Source organism: Bufo gargarizans, chromosome 2 (genome assembly GCF_014858855.1).
Source record: "Bufo gargarizans isolate SCDJY-AF-19 chromosome 2, ASM1485885v1, whole genome shotgun sequence".
In the NCBI taxonomy this organism is placed as follows: Eukaryota; Metazoa; Chordata; class Amphibia; order Anura; family Bufonidae; genus Bufo; species Bufo gargarizans.
In genome coordinates, this window is record NC_058081.1 from 65,297,252 (window position 1) to 65,324,331 (window position 27,080).

General features: G+C 42.3%; 1 protein-coding gene across 9 annotated transcripts in view; it reads left to right on the top strand.

The window, feature by feature from the left end:
* Nucleotides 1-19,036, top strand: part of LOC122927337 (patatin-like phospholipase domain-containing protein 6) — a 68,039-nt gene extending 49,003 nt beyond the window's left edge. For 7 of the 9 annotated variants that reach the window (XM_044279079.1, XM_044279084.1, XM_044279083.1 and 4 more), the window contains exons 32-35: nucleotides 5,649-5,765; nucleotides 8,183-8,309; nucleotides 16,658-16,719; nucleotides 18,730-19,036. In XM_044279079.1, coding sequence (XP_044135014.1) covers nucleotides 5,649-5,765; nucleotides 8,183-8,309; nucleotides 16,658-16,719; nucleotides 18,730-18,786 — 363 coding nt within the window. In that variant the 3' untranslated portion in view covers nucleotides 18,787-19,036. Of the gene's footprint in view, nucleotides 1-5,648; nucleotides 5,766-8,182; nucleotides 8,310-16,657; nucleotides 16,720-18,729 lie in introns of those variants that run through there. The other 2 variants (XM_044279086.1, XR_006387779.1) reach the window with 2 other exon arrangements.
* The last annotated feature ends 8,044 nt before the right edge of the window (nucleotides 19,037-27,080 follow it).

Below are 27,080 nucleotides of genomic sequence, written 5' to 3' on the forward strand. Positions count from 1 at the left end.
GACGGATGCAAGCCTGTCGGGCTGGGGAGCAAAAATTGGGGAATCTTATTACCAAGGTTTCTGGCCCCTATCGGTGAGCAGCCAGTCCTCAAACTTCAGGGAACTGTGTGCGGTGTGGGAATCCCTAAACAGAGAGGTTCTTCAGAATCATCACCTGAGGATCCTCTCAGACAACACAACGACAGTGGCTTACCTCTCTCATCAAGGAGAAATGAAGTCGATGAAGCTTCTAGGCCTATTGAACAAAATATTCTACTGGGCAGAATAAAATGTAAAGTCTATCTCCGCTGCCCACCTCAAAGGATCTTTGAATCAGGAAGTGGACTATCTAAGCCGACACACAATAGATCAAACAGAATGGTCTCTAAATCTGGAGGTATTCAAAATGATAGTCGACACATGGGGGTCTCCAGACATAGACTTGTTTGCTTCAAAAGACAACAGGAAGGTAAAGCGATTCTGTTCCCTGGATCCCAGGGGTAATCCTTTGGCGATAGACGCATTTGCCGTGACATGGGGCTGGAGTCTGTGTTATGCGTTTCCACCAATACCGATGATTCTGAGGGTAGTTCAGAAAATCCAACAAGAGAGCTCGACATTCATCCTGATAACCCCCTTTTGGCCGAAAACGAGTTGGTTATCCTACCTCAAAAGACTTTCAATCTCCAGCCCTTGGACCCTTCCGCTCACGAAGGACCTATCAAGGTCCCATCCTACATCCTCACCCAGAATTCTTAAGACTGACAGCTTGGATCCTGAAGTCGAAATACTGAGGCGCCAGGGCCTTTCAGACAAGGTTATAACCACTCTCAGGTCCAGTAGAAAAAAAGTGACTTCCGCTATCTACTCGAAAATTTGGAAGAGGTTCTGCTCCTGGGAACCATCTCCGAACCTCGAGAGGCCAAAAATACAAAGTATCCTAGATTTTCTTCAACAAGGACTAGAGCTAGGCCTCAGACCATCTACACTAAAAGTACAAGTATCGGCACTCAGCTGTTTCTTCAATTCAGATTTAGCCAATCCTAGATGGATCAGGAGGTTAATGAGAGCAGCGTCTAGACTGAGGCCCGTTGAAATCACGAGTCCCTTTCCTGGAACCTTAATATCATTTTAAATGGTCTAACAATGAGCCCATTCGAACCTCTGGAAGAATGTTCGCTCAAATTCCTATCTTTTAAGACAGAATTTCTAATTGTGATCACGTCCGCAAGAAGACTGAGATCCAGGCCATTTAAATTAGAGAACCTTATCTTAGAATCTTGGAAGATAGAATAGCGCTTAGATTGGACCTGGGGTTCCTTCCTAAGGTGGTGTAAAATTTTCACAGGGATCAAGTGATTATCCTCCCGTCTTTCTGTAATAACCCAAAAAATTTGGGGGAGTCTACCTTTCACACTCTAGATGTTAGAAGTACAGTTTTAAAATACTTAGCGGCTACTAAGAATTTTAGGAAGTCCGATAGTCTTCTTATTCAATTCTCAGGGAAAAACAAAGGTGAAAGGACCCTTTCACACAGGCGAGTTTTCCACGCGGGTGCAATGCGTGAGGTGAACGCATTGCACCCACACTGAATCCGGACCCATTAATTTCTATGGGGCTGTGCACATGAGCGATTCTTTTCACGCATCACTTATGCATTGAGTGAAATTCACAGCAGGGTCTATATTTTTGCGTTTTTCACGCAACGCAGGCCCCATAGAAGTGAATGGGGCTGCGTGAAAATCACAAGCATCCGCAAGCAAGTGCGGATGCGGTGCGATTTTCACGCATGGTTGCTAGGAGATAATCGGGATGGGGACCCGATCATTATTATTCTCTCTTATAACATGGTTATAAGGGAAAATAATAGCATTCTTAATACAGAATGCTTAGTAAAATAGGGATGGAGGGGTTAAATATTTTTTTATAATAATTTAACTCACCACTTCCACTTGTTCGAGCTGCTCCGCTTCTCTCTTCTTTCTTCTTCTTTGATGACCAGTAGGAAAAGGACCCATGGTGACGTCACTGTGCTCATCACATGGTCCATCACATGATCCATCACCATGTTGATGGACCATGTGATGTGCGCAGTGACATCACCAAAGGTCCTTTTCTCCCAGCTAATCAAAGAAGAAGAAAGAAGAGAAGCCAGGCAGCACGAACAAGTGGATAAGGTGTGTTAAAAAAAATTTTTAACCCCTCCATCCCTATTTTACTAAGCATTCTGTATTAAGGATGCTATTATTTTCCCTTATAACTATGTTATAAGGGGGAAAGTAAAATCTACACAACACCTAACCCAAACCAAACCAAACATGGGTACCAAACATGCCGATTTTTCTCACGCGCCTGCAAAACGTATTAAAACGCTTTGCACTCGCACAGAAAAATCACGCGTTTTCCTTCGACGCACCCGCATCTTATCCGGCCCTCACACGCGACGCCCGTGTGAAAGAGGCCAAAGAGTTTCTTGGTCTTCCATTGCCAGGTGGATAAAGAACACCATTACCTAATGCTTTAGCGTTCAAGGGTTTTCTTCTCCGATTAACTTAAAAGCTCAGTCAACTAATGCTATGTCCTCTTCACAAGTGGAGAAAGCGGGTGCATCTCTGGAAGACATTTGAGGAGCAGCAACTTGGTCCAGTATGCATACTTTTATAAAGCATTACCTTGGATTTCTCCAATACTTCTGAATTGTCTTTTGGACGTAAAGTCCTCCAGGCAGTAGCCCCCCCCCCCCCCCCCTTAATGTTATAGTTTTATATATCTCCTTGTGAGGCCGTCATGGTGATGAAATGGAAAAACTGAATTAGACTTACCGGTAATTCGGTTTCCATGAGAGCATTAATCCCTCCCAATTTATCATTTTATTACTTTGATTCGTATATGGTATGAAGTAATACCTTCCGTTTCTATATTATTATGTTACTATAATTAAATCTCCACCTTCTCACTCTTTAGTAATTTTAGAAGCACTGGTATATGGTGGAGGGGGGAGGTGTTTTAACCTTTCTCTGTTCCTGCCCGGAGGTCAGGGGTCAATCTCCTTGTGAGGCTGTCATGCTGATCTCATGGAAACCAAATTACCGATAAGTCGAATTCAGTTTTTCTCTTACCCATTTAACCTAATTTACCCTTGTCTATACTGCATCTGTGTTAACAGAGGATTTTTCATTTTAAAGTTTTCGTTTTTCACTCACTTTACCTGCCTTTCTAGAACCACCATAGTTTTATGGTTTTGTTTTTATGGCTTTCCCTCTGCGGTAAAACTGACCTTTTACCTTAATTCTCTGGGTCATTACATCTACAATGATACCTCATTTGTTTTTATAACTGTGTGAGGGCTCATTTTTTGCAGGACGATGTAGTTTTTATTGATAACATTTTATAATGCGTGTGACTTTTTGGGAAGTGAACTGAACTGTTTGTTTTTTTATTGTTTATTTTAATATTGGGGAGATTAGAATTTTTATATTTGTATCTTTTTAATATTTTTAAAGACCCTTTTTTACTAACCATTATATCATGTAAATCCTTGTATGCAAGTTTATAAAGCCAAATATGCCGCCTTATGACTTCATATATAGTGTTGAGCGCGAATATTCGAATTGCGAATTTTTTTCTCGAATATCGTAACTTCGAGATTTCGCGAATATTTAGAATATAGTTGTATATATTCACGAAATCGAATATTCGTTTTTGTTTTTTTTAATTGTTATATTTTTTACTTTCCCACTTCCCTAAAGTAGTTCTTGCCTGTCCTTTCGATTCCTGGCTTCCTGGCTGCTCCAGTCAGTGCCCGTTGCCGCTTCTGCCGACTTCCGTGCTCATGGAGCGTCTCCATCACCATGGGAACGTCTCCATATACTAGAATGTACTGTCGGATTTGAGAATTACTTTGAAATCGCAATTCGATTAATTCAAGTTTTAATAATCGAATTGCGATTTCAACTTAGCACTGCTATATTCCATATTAGGCTAGAATTAACGAATATGGAATATAGCAGTGTTTGTTAAGTTGAAATCGCAATTCGATTAAGTCAAGTTATAATAATCGAATTGCGATTTCAACTTTTACGTATATTCTTAATATTGCTCTAACGTCGTCTTTTAGAATATTCGTAATATTCTAAAAGACGAAGTTAGAGCAATATAACGAATATTCTAAAAGACGAAGTTAGAGCAATATAACGAATATTCTAAAATACGAAGTTAGAGCAATATTAAGAATATTCGTAAAATACACATGTAGATTGTAATTGAGCTAATATACTGCTATAGTAATTTTTTTAATAGTGTACATATTTTACAAAACTTAAGTTCATAAGAGGCAAAAAAAAATTGAGAAAAAAAAAGGATTATAGCACTATATTAGCTAATTACAATCTATATGTGTATTTCCCGAAAATTCGTAATATTGCTCTAACGTCGTCTTTTAGAATATTACGAATATTCTAAAAGACAAAGTTAGAGCAATATTAAGAATATTCGTAAAATACACATATCGCGAAATCGAATATGGCACCTCCCGCTCATCACTATTCATATATAGCCTTAGGGCACTTTCACACTAGCGTTTTTCTTTTCCGGTATTGAGTTCCGTCCTAGGGGCTCAATACCGGAAAGAAAATGGTCAGTTTTATCCTAATGCATTCTGAATGGAGAGCAATCCGTTCAGGATGCATCAGTTCAGTCCCTCTTTTATGTTTTTTGGCCGGAGAAAATACTGCAGCATGTTTGCTGGGATGCCGGATCAGGCATTAATTTCCATTAAAATGCATTAATGCCGGATCCGGCCCCAAGTGTTTTCCGGCGAAACGGATTCATTCTTACGGTCCGCGCATGCGCAGACTTTTAAATCTGTGGAAAAAATAAATACCAGATCAGTTTTTCTGGATGACACTGGAGAGACGGATCCGGTATTTCAATGCATTTGTCAGACGGATCCACATCCGGATCCGTCTGACAAATGCCATCCGTTTTACGTCTGGATTGCCGGACGGAACTGCGACGGAACTGACTGCCAGAATCCTCTGCCGCAAATGTGAAAGTACCTTTACATGCCACTTTACATAGTCCTACATACTACTATGTACTATATAATAATAATCTTTTTATAGCACCAACATAATCCTCAGGACTTACAATCAGGGAGTTCATGTACAAACAGAGTCATAAATAAGATAGCAACAAACCAGTTAACAATTAAAATAAGGGCCCTGCTCGCAAAAGGACATAGGAGATAACACCATAGGGGAGTAGATATGATGCTGCATGAGCCATCACCAGCCGATATCCATAGTGCTTCTGAATGATTTCCTGCAGCAGATTTTCAATTTTCTCTTTGAAGTGCTGCCACATACTGTATGTAAACTTACTGTATATGACTTAAATACTACCCTACATAGTTGAGTTTTATTTGTCAGTTTATCTAGTTTGATAGCAGTGTGGTTCTTTTGGGTTTCCTTGTGTAATAAATGGATTTGTAAAAGGGTCTGGAGTTTCTCAGCACTGGACATTCTGTATATAGTGCTGATAATGGGGTCAGGGATTTTCCAGGAATTATATCCTGTAATATCATTGATGTCCCACCCACCTATATTACCAATTCTATGTCATTCTCTCATCTGTCCTCAGAATTTAACCTATTCTCTCTCCTTTTGCAGAATATTGGATATGACTACGGAAAACTTATATTCACAGAGTGGCATCGAGGAGACGTCATTGAGAAGATGCTGCAGGACCACAGTGCCCCCGAATTAGACCAGCGTCATGAGGGTGATGTAAGTGTGACATCCCTTATTAATATCACAGAGCACCTGGTAACTAACTACACTCCTTAACATTGAAATTTGCAACACCAAGCATGACAAGGCGTAAGGCTATACAAATTGAAGGAGCAACGGGTGTCACTAAGATCTTCAGTTGATAAAATTTTGTGGAATGTAGGAGGGGCATAAAAGCTATAATGAAAGCAAAGTTTTTTAGCTACATGAAAAAAATTCGCTCAAGTCATGTGGGATGCCTCCTGTTAGTCACATGACAGTTATCACCAAACATCACACAGCAAGAGGGACAGAAGCCTTGAACTGAGAGACCATAGTTTATCACTCCAGCAGATCACTATGCGCCTAGGGCGAGATGTCAGCACTGTTCAATGTTGTGTGTCCTGGTGGTTGGGAAAACAATGACAAACTGGAATAACAGTAAGAGGTGCACAGAGGTGAATCTACGCACGGACGGATTGTGTATTTAGAAGAATGGCGCTTAGTGATCTCTTCTGTACTGCAAGCAGGGTCGGTGCAAGGATTTTTGTCAACACAAGCGAATCTACATTTTGGCGCCCCCCCCCCCCCCATCATTTCACATTTCTGCCCCTCATGATTCATGTCCATTTCTTGCCCCCCCATCCCATCATTTTACATTTCTGCCCCTCATGATTCATGTCCATTTCTTGCCCCCCCCCCATCATTTCACATTTCTGCCCCTCATGATTCATTTCCATTTCTTGCCCCCCATGTGCTAATATAGTGCCATCCTCTCCTCCTGCCCCCTAATGTGCCAGTATCAAGTGCCTCCCCCCCCTCCATGTGCCAGTATCATGGCGCCAATAGCCCCCCCCAGCAGTAAAGTAACAGTCCGGTATTAAAAAAATAAAATAAACACTTTTATACTTACCTCCGTGTCAGCGATGCGATGCAGGCCTCTTCCGGCCTGTGCCCCCACCAGCCTCTAGTGTTGAAGATTTGGTGCTCGTGTTCTTATTTAGCCCATCTTTCAGAAAAGTTTCTCCGAGCTCACAACCTTTCACATCAGAGGCAAATCACTTACCCACATAGCTATGAGAGCTGTATAGCCAATTACTTAAAAAAATATATATAAGACTTCTACTGTAGATAACTTTGATACCTAGTGTACATCCATACACATGACAGCTGCCCCAGTACACTGTGTATAGATGTAGTAGAGCTGGGTGTGTATGGATGTACACTAGGTATCAAAGTTACTTACAGTAGATGTCTTATATATATATTTTTTAAGTAACTGGCTATACAGCTCTCATAGCTGTGTGGGTAAATGCCTTGCCTCTGATGTGAAAGGTTCGAATCCCAGGAGAAACTTTTCTGAAAGACATGCTAAATGAGATTTAAATACACCAGGTCTCGAATACACCAGGGTCTCGTAGCTCACAGCCTGTCAGCTGCGTGCCGCTCGCTCTGTGACTGAGACAGTGAGGGCAAGTGTAAGTTAGCAAGTTAATTGTTTTCCGCCTCCCCTTCTCTACGCCCTCAAGCGCCGCTTGGGCTGCCTTATGATAGAGCCGGCCCTGATTGCAAGTGAAATTGGACATCACATCCCAAGCCTAGGGCGGCAAACAGTGTCTACACAACCCATCTTCTCCCAGCTTTTGCATGACATTGAGCTATGAGCCAGACATCCAGCTACTGGTGTTCATATGACTTCACGCCACTGCCCTCAAAGGCTATCTTGGTGCACAGCAAGACTGAAATGGAGGGTGGAATGGAGGTCTATCCTCTTCAGATTTTTTCTTGGATGCAATGATAGCTGGAGATTAGTCTGGAGACCACCTGGGTAATACCCTGAAGAGGCCTTTACCCCTCTCATGTCCATATCAGGTACACTAAAGGCTGCATTACATTGATTTAGTCATGGGACCAATGCTATGGCTCATTTCTCCAAGGTCTCCCTGAAGCTGTTTTTCCACAGGACAATGCCAGACCACATGTTGCTTGTGCAACTGTGATTGGCCTGCATGGCCTAAACCTGCTACCATGGCCTGCAGCGTCTCCAGACTTGTCTCCCATGGAGCACATTTGGGACGTCATTGGTTCTCAATTGCAAACAGAGCAGTCAACAGCAAATCTTGATGATTTGAGTGTCCAAGTGCATTCAGCGTGGCAGAACATTCCTCAGACAACCATTAATAACCTCATTGATAACACGCCAAGGCATGAAAGTATGTCTATTTGGCTCATACACAATACTGAATACATTGAGATGTTTTGAATATTTTGTTTCCATTTTTTATCATTTACTGTACATTTCCTGTGATTTCCAGAATTCCACAACTTTCTTTTTCTTGGTGTTGCAATTTCACGGTTGAGAAGTGTCTATCCATATCCTCAAACTAGAGATTATAGCATAGCCTTGTGATGTCTTACATGTTTCTTGTATATAGATTGGCATGGTCCCAGGCTTCACTGATCTGGCTGAAATGGTGTCTCGAATTGAACCTTCCAGCAGTCGATACATTCACCAAGACCAACAACGGTCAGCTGAGCGAGATCATATCATGCGTTATGCAGGTACCTGTGCCCAAACCAAGGGATCATGATGAGAAATATAAAGAATTCTCCCATGCATCTTCCTACTCTTTGTCATATCATTCTAGGAACCTGAGCATGCTGCTGCTATGTGCAGAGCTTTTGCACTGAAGGACTGTTTTAGTTGTCCTAGGGAATGCAGGACTTACATTAACCAGTTCCCAACCGCCCATAGACTATATGGGGGTGGTCGGAACATATGTCTACACTGATGTTTTAAAATGTTAGCACAGAGATCATAACTGGACTCCCCATAGGAGAAGACGGGGATGATTTTTCACTGTCCCTGCCTTCCCTATCCCTTTATACACAGTGTGTTGATAAAAAAAAAAAAGTGTAATACTGTGCGCTGGCAACAAACACAACTCCACTGGCTTTAACTGAAATATACTGAAGTCTTAAATTTTGTGCAAAATAGCAAACGTATGAAAGCAATAACAATTGTAAGGAATAGCTTTTCAGTCCGTGATGGTTCATAGGGCCTACCGGGCTGTGACAGTCTCTCTTCAGTGGTGTGCCTGCGGGCTGGGAGACTCCCTCTCTGTCCACGCATGTTCTAAGACTCACCTGCTGGCTGTCTCTCTATCACAGTCCTTTGCACTCCTAAGGCTACTTTCACACTAGCGTTTTTCTTTTCTGGCATAGAGTTCCGTCACAGGGGCTCTATACCGGAAAAGAACTGATCAGTTTTATCCCCATGCATTCTGAATGGAGAGTAATCCGTTCAGGATGCATCAGGATGTCTTCAGTTCAGTCTTTTTGACTTTTCAGGACGGAGATAATACCGCAGCATGCTACGGTATTATCTCCGGCCAAAAAAATGGAAGACTTGCCTGAATGCCGGATCTGGCATTTTTTTCCATAGGAATGTATTAGCGCCGGATCCGGCATTCAAAATACCGGAATGCCGAATCCGTCCTTCCCGATGACACCGGAAAGACAGATCCGGTATTGCAGTGCATTTTTCTGACTGATCAGGCATTTTTCAGACTGATCAGGATCCTGATCAGTCTTTCAAATGCCATCAGTTGGCATACGTTTTGCGGCGACGGAACTGCTTGCCGGATCACTCTGCCGCAAGTGTGAAAGTAGCCTTACTCTGCAGGCCCTATTCTGTGTGATGGAGCATCACACCACAACACACTCCTCTCTTGCTCAAGCCTCTTACTGCTCAGCCTCCCCTCCTAGCACAGACTACTTCTACCACGCAGACTTCCTGCTTCTGTGGCCACAGCCCTTCTCTTGTGCTCTAGCACCTTCTACTGGACAAGAGGTCACACTGCGGTCCCTTGTTAGCAGACCCAGATCAGCTCTGCAGAGAGATATACAATGCACTACCTTTGTGGGGACTGTATTTCCACTGTAACTGGAGTTACTGTCAAGTGTGTGAAGTGTAAAAAAGTAGAAAATGTCAACTCATCCCATTAAAAATTAGTCCTCACACAAGACCATCGCCGCCAAAATAATAAAAAATATGTCTTAATAACTTAAATTTTTTTTTTCAAAAATGCTTTTATTGTGTAAAAGCAGCAAAACAAAAAAAAAAAAACAATATAAACTTGATATCTCTCCTTTCATATTGACCAACACAATTAAAGTTCACATGTTGTTTTTCCCACATACTACCCAGTGTACACAACAAAAAAAAGGCTAAATTGCTGCCTTTGCTTCATCCTACTTCTCAAAAAGGTGAATAAAATAAAAGTTTAATAAATGTCATATGTACCTCAAAGTAGAACCAATGATAATGGAAACTTAGTCCGCCAAAAATAAGTCCTCACACAGCTTCATCAAGAGAAAAAGAAATAAATATGTTTCTCAGAAAATAGCTATATTAGTACCCCAGACGCTGTTCAAAAGCAACACCGTGCTATTATTTTTACTTCACCTCGGAGCCTCTGTATTTGTCATCTAATGCTCTATAAATCCCCAAACTAGGCCTTAAAGGCTCTTTTACTCAATAAAAGCACACAGAGCTATGGGGACTGGGTATTGCGGATGTGCTAGCGGCCATCTAGTAACCCATGTCCTCAGCTCTATACACAAAATCCCGCTGACAGGTTCCCTTTAAATATCATATGGTGCTCTTTTTTATTGAACCTTGCAATGTGCCCAAACAGCAATTTATGACCACATAAGGGGTACTGTCGTGCTTGGAAAAATGATGTAACGCAATTTAGTGTGCTTTTTTTTCCTTTTACCACTTGTGAAAATGAAAAATCTGGGGCTAAATTTTTGTTCATTTTCACAGCCAAATATTTCTGAATTTTAGAAAAATCCTTTTGGGTCAAAGCACTGTGCTGTGTTAAATGGATTAAAATGGAAAATATGTAAAGAATGACATTTTGAAATTTCACCTTCATATTTTTTTTAATTCCTGTGGAACAACCAAAGAGTTAACAAGTAAAAAAAAAAAAATCTGTTTTGAATAATTTTGAGGGGTGTAGTTTCTAAAATGGGGTCATCTATGCATGGTTTCTATAATGTGAGCCCCTCGAAGTGACCTCAGAACTTAATTTGATCTTAAAAAAGTGGGTTTGGGAAATTTTCTTGAAAATTTGAAAAGTTGCTTCTAAAATTCTAAGCCTTCAAACGTCCTAAAAAAAATAATAATTACATTTATATAATGATGCCAACATAAAGTAGGCATGGGGAATGTTAATTACTATTTTAGGAGGTATCACTGTCCGTCAAAAAAGCAGAAACATTTTAAAAAATTCTAATTTTTCAAAGTTTTCACTGTAAAAGCATTCCAAAGTTATTACCACATAAAGTGACGAATAGACTTGCAACATTAGGTCCTGGTCAGGAATATGAAAACTGGCTCTGTCTGGAAACTAAAAGGAATGTGTCACCTATAACTTTTTTCTGTCCGTTAAAACGAAATGGCGAAACGCATTCTATTTTTTTCTAATCTGTTTTTATTTTTGGCTTTTAGATTTATTTATTTTTTCCCCTATTTTCTGGATGTGATTATGGGGGCAGCATCTTGCCCGGGCTGCTATTAACAGCATTTAGAGATTTGCTTTACAGTAACCACATGAACCATAGACACAATAGTATGTAGAAGACTCATTGACTTCTATGGTAGAGTTTTCTAGGCTTGCTCTATGACCTGTGCAGAGATAATTGTGTAGGGAAGGGGTATAGATAAGCTGTGACATCACCTATTGTAAATGGGGATTCCTGTGTTATCAATACGGAGCTGTTATCTTTCATTGTATTCCTGCTTGTGATGATAAGGAAATGACTGCTGAAAAGTGATCTACATGGAACAGGAAGTCTTCATATATCATTAGTTAGTGGATTTTATGATTGTTTTTTAAATATAGATAGTGAAATGAAAAATGTAAAAGATTCTAAAAGGAATATTTTTAATAAAAATAGATTTTTCAATGACACGTTTCCTTTAAGGATTATTTTCTGACTTTATGACTCTAATTTAATTTGTTAAGCTGACATTCCTTAGTTTTACTGTTGTTGGAGCAAATAATCTTTTAACCCCTTAAGGACACAGCCTTTTTACACCTTAGGACCAGGCCATTTTTTGCAAATCTGACCAGAGTCACTTTAAGTGCTGATAACTTTAAAACGCTTTGACTTATCCAGGCCGTTCTGAGATTGTTTTTTTGTCACATATTGTACTTCATGACACTGGTAAAATGAAGTAAAAAAAAATTTTTTTTTGCACCAAAAAATACCTAATTTAACAAAAATTTGGAAAAATTTGTAAATTTCAAAGTTTCAGTTTCTCTACTTCTGTAATACATAGTAATACCCCTAAAAATTGTGATGCCTTTACATTCCCCATATGTCTACTTCATGTTTGAATTATTTTGGGAATGATATTTTATTTTTTGGGGATGTTACAAGGCTTAGAAGTTTAGAAGCAAATCTTGAAATTTTTCAGAAATTTACAAAAACCAAATTTTTAGGGACCACTACAGCTCTGAAGTCACTTTGCGAGGCTTACATAATAGAAACCACCCAAAAATGACCCCATTCTATAAACAACACCCCTCAAGGTATTCAAAACTGATTTTACAAACTTCGTTAACCCTTTAGGTGTTGCACAAGAGTTATTGGCAAATGGGGATGAAATTTGAGAATTTCATTTTTTTGGCTAATTTTCCATTTTAACCCATTTTTTCCACTAACAAAGCAAGGGTTAACAGCCAAACAAGACTGTATCTTTATTGCCCTGACTCTGCCGTTTACAGAAACACCCTATATGTGGCCGTAAACTACTGTACGGCCACACAGCGGGGCGTAGAGTGAAAGGTGCGCCATATGGTTTTTGGAAGGCAGGTTTTGCTGGACTGTTTTTTTGACACCATGTCCCATTTGAAGCCCCCTGATGCACCCCTAGAGTAGAAACTCCATAAAAGTAACCCCATCTAAGAAACTACACCCCTCAAGGTATTCAAAACTGATTTTACAAACTTCGTTAACCCTTTAGGTGTTGCACAAGAGTTATTGGCAAATGGGGATGAAATTTGAGAATTTCATTTTTTTGCCTAATTTTCCATTTTAACCAATTTTTTCCACTAAAAAAGCAAGGGTTAACAGCCAAACAAGACTGTATCTTTATTGCCCTGACTCTGCAGTTTACAGAAACACCCCATATGTGGCCGTAAACTACTGTACGGCCACACAGCGGGGCGTAGAGTGAAAGGTGCGCCATATGGTTTTTGGAAGGCAGGTTTTGCTGGACAGTTTTTTTGACACCATGTCCCATTTGAAGCCCCCCTGATGCAACCCTAGAGTAGAAACTCCATAAAAGTGACCCCATCTAAGAAACTACACCCCTCAAGGTATTCAAAACTGATTTTACAAAGTTTGTTAACCCTTTAGGTGTTGCACAAGATTTAATGGAAAATAGAGATACAATTTAAAAATTTCACTTTTTTGGCAGATTTTCCATTTTAATATTTTTTTTCCAGTTACAAAGCAAGGGTTAACAGCAAAACAAAACTCATTATTTATGGCCCTGATTCTGTAGTTTACAGAAACCCCCAATATGTGGTCGTAAACTGCTGTACGGGCACACGGCAGGGCGCAGAAGGAAAGGAATGCCATACGGTTTTTGGAAGGCAGATTTTGCTGGACTGTTTTTTTTACACCATGTCCCATTTGAAGCCCCCTGATGCAAGCCTAGAGTAGAAACTCCATAAAAGTGACCCCATCTAAGAAACTACACCCCTCAAGGTATTCAAAACTGATGTTACAAAGTTTGTTAACCCTTTAGGTGTTGCACAAGATTTAATGGAAAATAGAGATACAATTTCAAAATTTCACTTTTTTGGCAGATTTTCCATTTAAATATTTTTTTTCCAGTTACAAAGCAAGGGTTAACAGCAAAACAAAACTCATTATTTATGGCCCTGATTCTGTAGTTTACAGAAACCCCCAATATGTGGTCGTAAACTGCTGTACGGGCACACGGCAGGGCGCAGAAGGAAAGGAATGCCATACGGTTTTTGGAAGGCAGATTTTGCTGGACTGGTTTTATTGACACCATGTCCCATTTGAAGCCCCCCTGATGCACCCCTAGAGTAGAAACTCCAAAAAAGTGACCCCATTTTAGAAACTACGGGATAAGGTGGCAGTTTTGTTGGTACTAGTTTAGGGTACATATGATTTTTGGTTGCTCTATATTACACTTTTTGTGCGGCAAGGTAACAAGAAATAGCTTTTTTGGCACCGTTTTTTTTTTTTGTTATTTACAACATTCATCTGACCAGTTAGATCATGTGGTAATTTTATAGAGCAGGTTGTCACGGACGCGGCGATACCTAATATGTATACATTTTTTTTTATTTATGTAAGTTTTACACAATGAATTAATTTTTAAAACAAAAAAAAGTTTTAGTGTCTCCATAGTCTAAGAGCCATAGTTTTTTCCAGTTTTTGGGCGATTATCTCAAGTAGGGTCTCATTTTTTGCGGGATGAGATTACGGTTTTATTGGCACTATTTTGGGGTGCATATGACTTTTTGATCGCTTGCTGTTACACTGTTTGTGAAGTAAGATGACAAAAAATTGCTTTTTTTACACCGTTTTTTTTTTTTTTTTTTACGGTGGTCACCTGAGGGGTTAGGTCATGTGATATTTTTATAGAGCCGGTCGATACGGACGCGGCGATACCTAATATGTATACTTTTTTTATTTATGTAAGTTTTACACAATGATTTCATTTTTGAAACAAAAAAAATCATGTTTTAGTGTTTCCATAGTCTAAGAGCCATAGTTTTTTCAGTTTTGGGGCGATTATCTTGGGTAGGGTATGATTTTTGCGGGATGAGATGACGGTTTGATTGTTACAATTTTGGAGTACATACAACTTTTTTGATCACTTTTATTAACTTTTTTGGGAAGTAAGGTGGGCAAAATTTCAATTTCATCATAGTTTTTATTTTTTTATTTTTATGGCGTTCACCGTTTGGGTAAAGTAACATGACCGTTTTATAGATCAGGTCGTTACGGACGCGGCGATACCAAACATGTGTAGGGAATTTAATTTTTTTTATTTTTAATCAGTGATAAATGTGTTTTTTGATTTTTACTTTATTTTCACTTTTTTTCACTTTCTTTTTGACCCAGACCCACTTGGTTCTTGAAGATCCAGTGGGTCTGATGTCTGTATAATACAGTACAGTACAATATATAGTACTTTACTGTATTTTACACTTTGTCTGAACAGATCTATGCCTTTCAGCACAGATCTGTTCAGCACCATGGACAGCAGGATGCCTGAGAAGGCGTCCTGTTGCCATGGGAACCTTCCCCGTCTGCTCAGTTATGGTCAGAACTGCGCAGACGGGGAAGGGTAAGGACGGGGCTCTGGGGGGGCTGCCTGGGAGCTCTCTCCCTCTCCATTCGGGGGGCTGCAAAGGCACAGCAGCCCCCCGATGGGAGAGGGAGGGAGCTCCCTGCGCTGTTAACCTTTTGTTAACCTTTTCCATACAGCGGTCCGTACGGACCGCGGTATGGAAAGGGTTAAACGGCTGACATCGCATCACCGATGTCAGCCGTTTATACCAGGGTGCCAGCAATGTGCTGGCACCCTGGTATACCCACTAGAAACCAACGATTATTCAAGGGGAGGCGGGCGGGGGATCGCGATCCCGCCTACCGCACCGCCCGCCTCCCGCACCGCCCGCACCGCCCGCAACCCTCCCCCTGCACCTCCCACCGTGCTCAAATAACTCAGGGGTGCAGGGGGGAGGGATGCAGGAACATTTTTGGAATCCTAAAGTTTCTCATCCCCGCGGTCAGGGACCGCGGGGATCAGAAACTGCAGAAATCGCAGCAAACCGCAGGTCTGAATTGACCTGCGGTTTGCCGCGATCGCCGACATGGGGGGGTCACGGGACCCCCCCGCGCATTTAGCCTAGGTGCCTGCTCAATGATTTGAGCAGGCACCGCGTTCCGATCACTGCCAGCCGCACGGCAGTGATCAGAAATACACAGGGCGTACATGTACGCCCTGTGTCCTTAAGTACCAGGGCACAAGGGCGTACCTGTACGCCCTATGTCCTTAAGAGGTTAAAGGGTTGGTTTTTGTAGAAAAATATTTATTTTTTACTTACAGTAAGAATGCTTTACAAATCTGGCTGTCCCTATAAACATCAGGGCAGCGTCGGCAATGCACATAACGTTACAACATCAAGGATGGAGAGACGTTGTGTGTCATGTGTACAGCGCAGCTGCGCACGTGCAGTCCTGCAGAGTCCCTGGAAGTAATGTCGGAGCAGCTGCTATATAGTTTGTCACTTCTAAGTTTATACCACAGTCCACAGGTACTGCCCCAGGGGTGTATGACATTATGAACAGTGATAGAGTATGGAACCTGTCTAATTAGTATTCACACTGACTAAGAAACCTTGGGCTTCCTCTTGCCTTTGGCCCTAAGGCGGTGCCTGAATGATCATCCTTGACCCTGCTATCCATGTGTTATCTGACTTTGGTGTTACATAGGACTGCAGGTAACATCAACTCTACATTATCTGTGCACTGAGATTGAACAAGGTATTGTCTGTGGCATTACATGGGGCTGTGGGGCTGCAAGCAACAATCTACTTTTATTATGTGCACTCTGTACAGAGTACAGATAATGCAGTAGATGTCACCTGCAGTCCTATGTAACGCCAAAGATAACACCGTGATAATTCTCTGAGTACAGATAATGTAGTAGATGTCACAGCAGTCCTATGTAACACCACAGACCACATGGGGGGGGTGTCATTGTAGTTATCTGTGGAAATAATGTAAGAAATTTCATCATGATAGAACTTTCCATAAAACTCATGAATCATTTGTATTTGTAGAGGAATGCTTAGTAAGTGGAGATAAACCTGATACCAAGTACAGAAGAGAAGCCTGTGAGACAGTAAGTGTACCTATTGTTCATTAAGAAAGTCTTCAGACACTCACTTTTTTTTTTTTACATTTTATGTTGGGACCTTGGACTAAAATAAAAAGAAGTTCAATGTTTTCCCCATCATTCTGAACCCAATACCCCATAATGACAAAGCGATAATTGAATGTTCAAAATATTTGCTAATTTATTGAAAAGGAGAAACTAAAATCTTGCCTTGACATAGGTATTCAGACCCTTTACTTTGGACTCAGTTGAAGCACCTTTGTAGCTATAGGGGCTGCAGAGGTAGCAGTCGCTACCGGGCCCAGGAGCCTGAGGGGGCCCAAAGACCCTTGTGCCGCATATGAATACACCAGTATTATAGAAAGTGCATGCTGGTCAAGTTACACCTCTGACTGGAGGGAAGGGTTTAGGTAAAAAATTTGGGGAGGGAAGAAATGCAAATGAGCTCTTAACAAGCTCTGCCTCTGATGCCACCAGATGTAAGGCAGCTATCCTATAAGTCAATGTTCAGCTCTTAAAATAAGCCTTGATACATGACTTGGATATTAAATTACCAGCACCTCATCTGCAGACAGCTGTTTCAGGGTGATTGCCCCTCATCAGTGCAGAGCAGAGCATACTGGCTTAACTGGGTAGGAGGCCTGTGTCAGAGCAAGGGGGGAACTAACTCTCCTTAGGGAAAGAGCACCTTAAACAGTGTGAGGAGACTTACAGGCCATACATGCTCCTCTGGAATTCTGGGAGGGAAGAAATGCAAATGAGCTCTTAACAAGCTCTGCCTCTAATGCCCCCAGATGTAAGGCAACTATCCTATAAGTCAATGTTCAGCTCTTAAAATAAGCCTTGAGACATGATTTGGATATTAAATAAGCCAGCACCTCATCTGCAGACACCTGTTTCGGGGTGATTGCCCCTCATCAGTGCAGAGCAGAGAGTACTGGCTTAAAGGGAGTCTGTCACCTCCATATGGCCATATACAGTGCTTACATTGCCCTATAGGACATCCATTTAGCTTTTCCTCAACCCTGAACAGTCTCCCTGTCCCAGCCACTGAAAGCACCTCCACAGCATGATACTGCCATCACCATGCTTCACTGTAGGGGATGGTATTGGGTAGTGTCTGCTCAAGACATGACTCTTAGAACTGAGGTCAAAAAGCTCAATTTTGGTTTCATCAGACGAGAAAATCATGTTTCTCATAGCCAGAGTGCCTTTTTCCAAACTTTCATGTGTCTTTTACGGAGGACAGACTTCTTTCTGGCAGCTCTCTGCCATAAAGCCCCGATTGAAGGAATGCTGCAGTGACCTTATGGAAGTTTCTCCCATCACAGAATCTTTGGAGCTCAGCCAGAGTGAACATTGGGTTCTTGGTCACCTCTCTTACGAAGGCCCTTTTCCCTCCACTACTTAGTTTGGAGGGATGGCCAGCTCTAGGAAGAGTCCTGGTTGTTCCAAACCTTTTCCATTTTACAATTAAGAATTATACTATTGGAAGCTTTCAGTGCAGCCAAAGTTTTATATGTTCTCTTCCCCAGAAGATCATGTCTCTTGGTTCTTCAGTCAGTTCTTTCCTCCTCATGGTTTGGTTTTTGCTCTGATATGCATTGTCAGCTGTGAGACCTTACATAGACATATCTTGTCCAATCAACTGAATTTACCACAGGTGGACTCCAATCGAGATGTAGAAACATCTCAAAGGTGATCAAAAGAACTGTGAGGCCCCAGAGTTAAATTTTAAGTGTTATAGTAAAGGGTCTGAATACTTCTGTCCTTGTGAAATTTCTGTTTTTCGTTTTTAATAAACTTACAAACATTTCTAAAGTTCTGTTTTCGCTTTCTTATTATGGAGTACTGAGTGCAGACTGATGTGGGCAAAAATTTTTTTGTAAGAAGGCCGCAACGTAACAAAATGTGAAAAAGTGAAAGGGTCAGAAGACTTTCCAAATACAGTGTATGAATTTTGAGTAGGTTATTTATATATTGTCATGATTGACTATTCTTTCTTTTGTCAATCAGGATGAAGAGAAGTCATTAAGGATGAACAATGTTGTTGGCTCTGGTGTCCCTCATTGAGCAGGGAGACATGAAGTTATAGATATTTATCGAAACTATCTGAAAGAAAAATCTAGTCTTGTCGTGCATAGCAACTTTAATTTTTCCAGGGTAGTTTAAGAAATAGAAGCTGAGCTCTGATTGATTGCTTTGGGCAACAAGGGCAGACTTTCTGTTAGTTATTTTTTTTAAATAAATGAGGCATGTCTTATTTCTGTGACTGTTAAGAGCAATTTCCACAAAATGAAAATAAAATCCAGCATGCCAAAAATCCTGTCAAGGAAACGGGGCCTTTACAAGCACTGGACTTGGGGTGGGTAGAGAGTTAGCCAACCCCACTTATGGCCAGATCTGCACAACGGAGGCATATTTACCCGCTACTCGCCGGTCCAGACATCTTTGCTTCCCAGCCTCAGCTGCCTTGCTCAGGTACCCTGCTGTAAACACCAACTTTGACGCTGCAGCAGCCAATAAGCCTTGTCAACTGGTCATGTCATGCAAGGTGGTCAAACCCCCCCCCCCCCCCCAAAAAAAAATGAAGGTGTATCCAATCCTTTAAGGCTGATTTTGGTGGAAAAAAGTTACATCTAAAATGATCACAAATGTATGCAAATATGTGCAAAAGTGAACCCGGGAAAAATGTAAATGTACTTTTTGCCCCATTCGCCATTATTAATCAATGTGAGCATTGAGTGGAAGTGTTAAGTTGAGAAGAGCTGTTACCCTATAGAAAATTGAACATTATGGCCAAGATTTACTAATGTGTCTGCACCTAGAATCTGTCTAAAACGTGAAGCTAATTGGCACAGTTTCTATACTTTTTTCAGACCAGCTTGACAAGAGGTGCGGCTTAGTGACAAGGGGTGCAGTTTAGCTGGAAAGGGGGCATGGCCGAAAATAGACCCTTCAACTCCAATCAATCATTGATGCAGCAGGCAGGGAGGTGTCCTAGCAGAATGAGCAGACCGCTGTTCTGTGCTAGGCTGTGAAAGAGTGTGGTTGGGTTTTAAGGTGTCTGCCAGAAAAACAATCTTAGGCCCCTTTTACACGAGCAAGTTTTCTCCCCGGGTACAATGCGTGACGTGAACGCATTGCACCCGCACTGAATCCGGACCCATTAATTTCTATGGGGCTGTGCACATGGGCGGTGATTTTCATGCATCACTTGTGCGTTGAGTGAAAATCGCAGCATGTTCTGTATTCTGCGTTTTTCACGCAACGCAGGCCCCATAGAAGTGAATGGGGCTGAGTGAAAATCGTGAGACGATCAGGATGGGGACCCGATCATTATTATTTTCCCTTATAACATGATTATAAGGGAAAATAATAGCATTCTTAATACAGAATGCATAATACAATAGGGCTGGAGGGGTTAAAATAAATAAATAAATATAACTCACCTTAATCCACTTGATCGCGCAGCCCGGCTTCTTTTCTGTCTTCTTCTTTGCTGTGCACAGGAAAAGGACCTTTGATGAGGTCACTGCGATCATCACATGGTCCGTCACATGATCCATCACCATGGTAAAAGATCATGTGATGGACCATGTGATGAGCAGAGTGACGTCATCAAAGGTCCTATTCCTCAAAGAAGAAGACAGAAGAGATGCCGGCTGCGCGAACAAGTGGATTGGGTGAGTTAAATTATATATATATATATATTTTTTTTTTTTACCCCTCCAGCCCTATTGTACTATGCTTTCTGTATTCAGAATGCCATTATTTTCCCTTATAACCATGTTATAAGGGAAAATAATACAATCTACACAACCTTGAACCCAAACCTGAACTTCTGTCAAGAAGTTCGGGTCTGGGCACCACATTCAGTTTTTTAACACGTGCGTGCAAAACACATTGCACCCGCGCGATAAAAACTGAACAACGGAACGCAATCGCAGTCAAAACTGACTGCAATTGGGTACCTACTCGCGCGGGTTTTCCGCAACGCATCCGGACCTAATCTGGACACGTTCGTGTGAAAGGGGCCTTAGGATGTCAGGGACAGTCAAAAATCAATCAAGCTTTTCGCCATGGAGAGTGAAGGGAAAGGCAAGGATTACAAAAAGGAAGAAGAATTACTGTATGTGTGTTATGTAGAATAGAGACAAGCAGGGCAGCTGACAAAGAGGGAGAGAGAAGACAGGAGCTGTGGCTGGCTGTGCTTGCTATCAGAAGTGCAGATGGAGTCCTCTTGGTCTTCACTGCCCCTTCCTAGCAGGGTGCCTTCTTTTTTCCTAAGAAGTGGCTAGAAAACCCCACCACGCCCTACAGCAGATAGTCAAGAGAGTCTCCATGTTGATGACTTGTGTAAGAGCCCTCACCGTTTGGGCTGCCCTGAGGAGGGGGAGGAGGCTGGTGACCCTATGCATACCTGTGTGTTGATGGTGGTGGTAATAGTGGCACCTGTAGCCATGGCATTGGTGGTGAGGGCAGCGACAGTGACAGTTGGGGAAAACTCAGAACAGGGGATGGAGGCCCAGGAGCCCATCATGATACCTCATAGTTTCCACATGGTTGGAAAGGAATAATATAGTTTATTTGTGACTTGTCCATTTAATTAAGCAGCATTTATACATGATTACTGCATTTATACACAAGGTACAGCAGCAATCTACCTGTGAGTGATAACGTGAAATTGAGCCTGGCCCTTGATCATCCGTTAACTTTCATTTATTTCTCCAAACAGTTGCAGTCTAATTAAGCACCATACGTGTTTACTAATACATAGGGCAATACACAAGATCTGAGAGGGCCAAGTATGTCCAGGCTACAGAAGGTTTCTAAACGAAAGACCCAGAGTCAGAATGTGGGTAGTAGCAGCACCAATTATCTGGCCAGACGTAGGAGTAGTAGGTTGCAGTTGTCCCCAGTGGCTTTGGAAAGGTGCAACATTATAGTTGAGGACAAACAGGATGAGATTTTTGATTGGATGGCTCACTCCTCCTCTAAGTTGCAGAAGAATGATGTGGAGGTGACTTCAGAGTTGGACACCATACCATGTAGCCAGGGGTTACAGAGTTCCTCCTGCTCCTCCTACTTGCAGCCCCAAGGAAGGCTTTCAGTGGAGTCATCTCAGTCTTCACTGCCCCTTCCTAGTGGGATGCTTTCCTTTTTCCAAAGTAGTGGCAAGAAAACCCCACCATGCCCTATAGCAGATAGTAAAGAGTGTCTCCCTTTTGATGACTTTTGTGAGTCCTCACCGTTTGTGCTGCCCTGAAGAGGAGGATGGGAAGAAGGCTGGTGACCCCATGAATACCTGTGTTGATGCTAGTGGTAATAATAGCACCTGTAACCATGGCATTGGTGGTGGGGGCAGCAACAGTGACAGTTGGGGAAAATGCAGAGCATTGGATAGGGGGCCCAGGAGCCCATCATGATACCTCACAGTCTGATAAAAGTGGCAGGGAGGGTGAGGACAGGACCTGGGAGCTGGATCATGGTGCTGAGTAGGAGGCAACACGTGGAGAAGGGCAGCAATAAAGAGCAGAGGCCACGTACCTCCCAAAGAATAGCCAGGGCCACGTCGGCTGCCACGGATCTGGTGATGCCGTTCATGTTGTGGGTGGGTTAGGCCCAAAACTAAGCCCAGCCTGGCTGCCTCTACCTCTGCTGTATGAGTATCTCCCATCTGGATGTTTTTTCTCTATGCTGATGGAAGACAAAAGCATTGCCTTGTGCAAGCTGTGCAAGAGCAAATTAAGATGTGGGCAGTCTTGCACCAGCCAGGCCGCATCGACAAGCAGTACGGTGCCTTTCACATCATCTTCCCTTTCTGTTTCTCCCGCTCAAACTCCTTATCCTGCGTTCCATTGTCATCCATCGATAACGGAATTTGTGGCCAGGAAACAACTCTACACGCCGAGCAATCCAATGGTGTGCAAGCTTAATTCCCACCTTGCCAAGTTGCTGATGGGGCAGTTGTTGTCGTACCATTTAGTCGTGGCTGCTGCTTTTAGGGAGCCAAAGGCATGCACTCAGCCTTGTTGGAAGATTTCTAGATGGCATTATATCTCCTAAAAAGCCATCCCTGCATTGTACTCTCACGTTGCTGATAACGTGGGCCACTCCCTGCGATTCTTGCTGTGGAGCACAGTTTACGCCACGGTGGACGCCTAGAGCATCTCTTACGGGCAGGGACAGTACGTCTTTCACGGCCCACTGAGTCAATGTTTTTACAGGCAGCGATGAGGCAGCATCCTGGCAACTAGGCCAGGTCCTTTTGAACCCCCCACGATTGTGTCAGCCTGGATCCTACACCAGGCACTTATTCGTCTCCTCCTCTATGGACATCGTCTTATCCCCAACAGCAGCTGGACACAGGGTTGCTTGCACTACCCCACCTTCCTATAACATGTCAGATCAAGTGTTGCCACGACATGTTGGAGCTGATCGGCCTCGGAAAGAGTAGCCACAATGGCGAGCAGTTGCTGAAGTACACCAAGCAGCAAACATTTTGCTGGCTGTCACCCCAACTGGACAATGTGGTCAGTGACAATGTTTGCAACATCGTGGCTGCCTAGAACCAGGGAAAAATAACACATGTTCCCTGCATGGCACACATCATTAACCTAGTGGTGCATCGCTTTCTAAATAAGTACACTGGCTTGCGCAAGGTGCTGGCAAATTGGGCCTCGCTTATTGCCACCTCAGGGAAGTCTTCTAACACGTTCTCCCACTGTTTCACTGTCAAGTCAGTAACATCTCCGTGCCACTTGTCATATAGTTGCAGTGGACATTTTTTACATTGTGCCTCCATGAGACTCCAATAGTGAAGTGAAATTACTCCACTAGTGGCTCCATGCGATGCGGTAAGATCTATAACGGCATGCTTCGCAGAAGGTGCTATCGCCCCCGTTGCTATTGAGTCCGTCTGGCATGTCTTTTCCGCAGGTAGACATAAAAAAGGGTCATGGATACTTTATTTAGTTCCTTATACATGTGATTAGGCCATATTGGAGTAAACTTTGTATACCCATTGATGCCTGCTATCTTTTCTAGTTTTCCACCATACTTCATGTATTGTGCGTAGCAGTTGGTAATTATCCCCTTTTCTATAGAATGTTCCATCTTCTAGGGCTGACAGACATTTTCTGTCAGCCCTTACAATCCTCCCAGCTGTATTTATCCTATTCTCCTCTCCCCAACCCCGAATATGTTGTAGCTGGGCCGCCAAATAATATATCCATGGGTCGGGAACTTAAGTCCTCCTTGAGTTTTTGGTCTGCATAATGTAGTGAGCTTTATACGTGAAATTCCCCTCTTCCAGATAAGATCTCTTAGGGTACATGCACACGTTCAGGATTCATGTGCGAGGAATCCGCACTGAAATCCGCAGGTGTTCGCAAGCAAATTTGTGCGGTCAATCTGCATCAATTGGTGCGGATTTTCATGCGGATTCGGTGTGGATTTTCCGCATAAGGATTTTACTAAGTGAATGAAGAAAATCTGGTCAGGAAAAATAAAATAAATTGACATGCTGCGGATTTTAAAATCCGCACCGCAGGTCAAAATCCGTGCAGAAAAAAATCAGCATTGTGTGCATTGAGAATTTTTAATTCTCATAGAATACAATGTACATGACCTACTGTGCTGATTTTCCGCACGCAATCCTGTGCATTTAGCCTAAGGGTCGCATTAAAAGTGTAGAAAATTTTTTGTGGTATCCAAATTGGGGCATTATGTAATAAGTATAATAGCTGGGGCATGAGAATCATTTTCAGTAAGTTAGTACGTCCAATCATCGTAAGGGGCAGACGGGTCCAGGCCTGGACCTTCCGTCTGAATTTGTTTGTACAAATTCAGTTCTCCAAATTCCTGGTTCCTGGCTGACACTTGAATGCCTAGGTCAGTGATGGCTAACCTTGGCACTCCAGCTGTGGTGAAACTACGACTCCCAGCATGCTCCATTTATTTCTATAGAGTTCTGAGAGCAGCCAAGCAAGGGGGAATCTTGGGAGTTGTAGTTTTACCACAGCTGGAGTGCCAAGGTTAGCCATCACTGGCCTAGTTATTTAAAGGATGAAACTACTTGTAATTCTGCCGTAAGATTGGCATCATTCCTTATATTTTTTGACAGTGGCATCAACTCTGCCATTTATTATTAACATAGCCTCTGAAAGAGAGGAATACCATTCCTCCAGGAACAGTAGTAGGTCATCCCCATATAAAGCGACCTTTCCAGACAAAGACCCATACCAGAAACCTCTCCATGTATTCGCCTTTCTGAGTGCCTCCGCCAGAGGCTCCACTGCCACAGCAAACAACAAAGGTGACAAGGGGCAGCCTTGCCTAGTCCCTCTATGATGCGAAAATGAGTCTGAAAGTCTCCCATTCACCCTTATTTTGGCTGTGGGCCAAGCATAGAGTAGTTGAATCCACTTAATAAACTCTGGCCCAATCCCCATCGCCTTAAGCACCATCCACAGGTATCGCCATTCCACATTGTCGAATGCTTTGGCCGCATCATGAGACACGACCGCCGCATTCAAGGCATGGACCTGACCAACCTGATTATTTAAGTAAAGTCTCCTGCTATTCACCGCTGTTGACATGTTGGGCATAAACCCTGCCTAGTCAGTATGGACGAGCGACGTGATCACTGAGTTTAAACGGTTTGCCAGTACTTTCGCTAATATTTTTCTGTCTACCTGCAACAAAGAGATAGCTCTGTTGGACTCTGCCGCCAGGACATGTTTACCCGGTTTTGGAATCGCTACTATAATCGCTTCATTCATGGAAGTGGGCAGTTTACCCTGCTAGTGAGCCTGCTTATAAACATCTAATAGTTGAGGCAAAAGTATAGAGGCATAGGTTTTATAAATTTCCACTGGCCGTCCATCTCCCCCCTATTATGGCCATATCTCCCAGTCCCACCGCTGCTTCTATTTCTTTTACAGTAATAGGGGCATCTAATATAGACCTCTGCTCCATAGTTAGCGTAGGAAGTCCTAATGGGTCGAGAAATCCCTTAATCTCTGCTTCGGAAGAACAGATTTCAGAATCGTACAAAGATGATTAAAACGAGTGCATAATCTCTAATATCTGTTTTGGTGTTGTACATAGTTACCCAGTGGAATTGCGTAGAGTAGCTATGCAAGTTGGTTGTTGTTGAGCTCTAGCCACTAATGCCAGTACTCTACCCACTTTCTCCACTTCTTCATAATATGATTGCTTCTGATAGAAGCGTTTATTTTTTACATTTAGTAGCAAGCGTTCATTCAGCTTCTGCTGCGCTTCCGACCATTGTTTTTCATGATCAACTGATGGATGTGTCACATACCTAGCCTCTGCCGCCTCTACCTCTACAGCTTTCGAGACGTGGCTCTAGTTTCATTCCTTTTTTTTATTTACCTCTGCAATTAATACCCCACTGAGAAAGACCTTCATGGTGTCTCATACTGTCAATTGAGATTCTGTGGGCAAATTACGTGTAAAAAACTCTTTCAGCTGTTCACCTATGCCAGCCACATCTGCAAGCACATTTAGCCAGTGTGGATTGAACTTCCATGTCTTATCCCCCCTCAACACCGGAGGCAGGATGTTGGCTATAGCAAGTACTGGGGAGTGATCAGATATCCTCCTGGGAAGATATTTGATCTCATGAATTAGGTGGCCCATCATAGCATTACCTAGTATTAGATCTATTCTAGATAACGATCCATAATTACTGGAGTAGTAGGAGTATTGTTTCTCCTGCGGATTTCTCAGTCTCCAGAAATCTATCAAGGAGACTTTGTTCTGAATTTTCCCAAATGGGATGGATGCGTTTCTTGCAGGCAACATATCAAGGGTTGGTAATTTTTCATACAATCCATAATGGCTCTTCTTTTATTAGCTTCTTTAACCCCCCCTGACATTCCAGCTCAAAAAGCTAGCCATAGCTTTCCCATGCTATAATAGATTTAACCAGTTCCCTTCTCCTGGTCAATGACACATCCAGAGCATGTTTACTGATTACATTGTGGATCACAATTGGATTCCACAAGACCCTTTTCCTCATAATAATAATCTTTATTTATATAGCGCCAACATATTCCGCAGCGCCTTACAATTCAGGGGTTCATGTACAAACAGTCATAAATAACATAGCAACAGACAAGTCGATTAATACAACAAGAGGAATGAGGGCCCTGCTCACAAGAGCTTACAATCTATGAGGGGGATAGGGGTGACACAAAAGGTAGAAGTGCTTGTTATGTACGATAGTCCAGCCATCTTGGGAGAATAGGGGAGCAGATATAAAGGCACATGAGCCAGTCAGCAGCCAATATACGAAGTGCTTCTGGGTGCAGTGGAGGCTCAGCTTCAGGAAATGA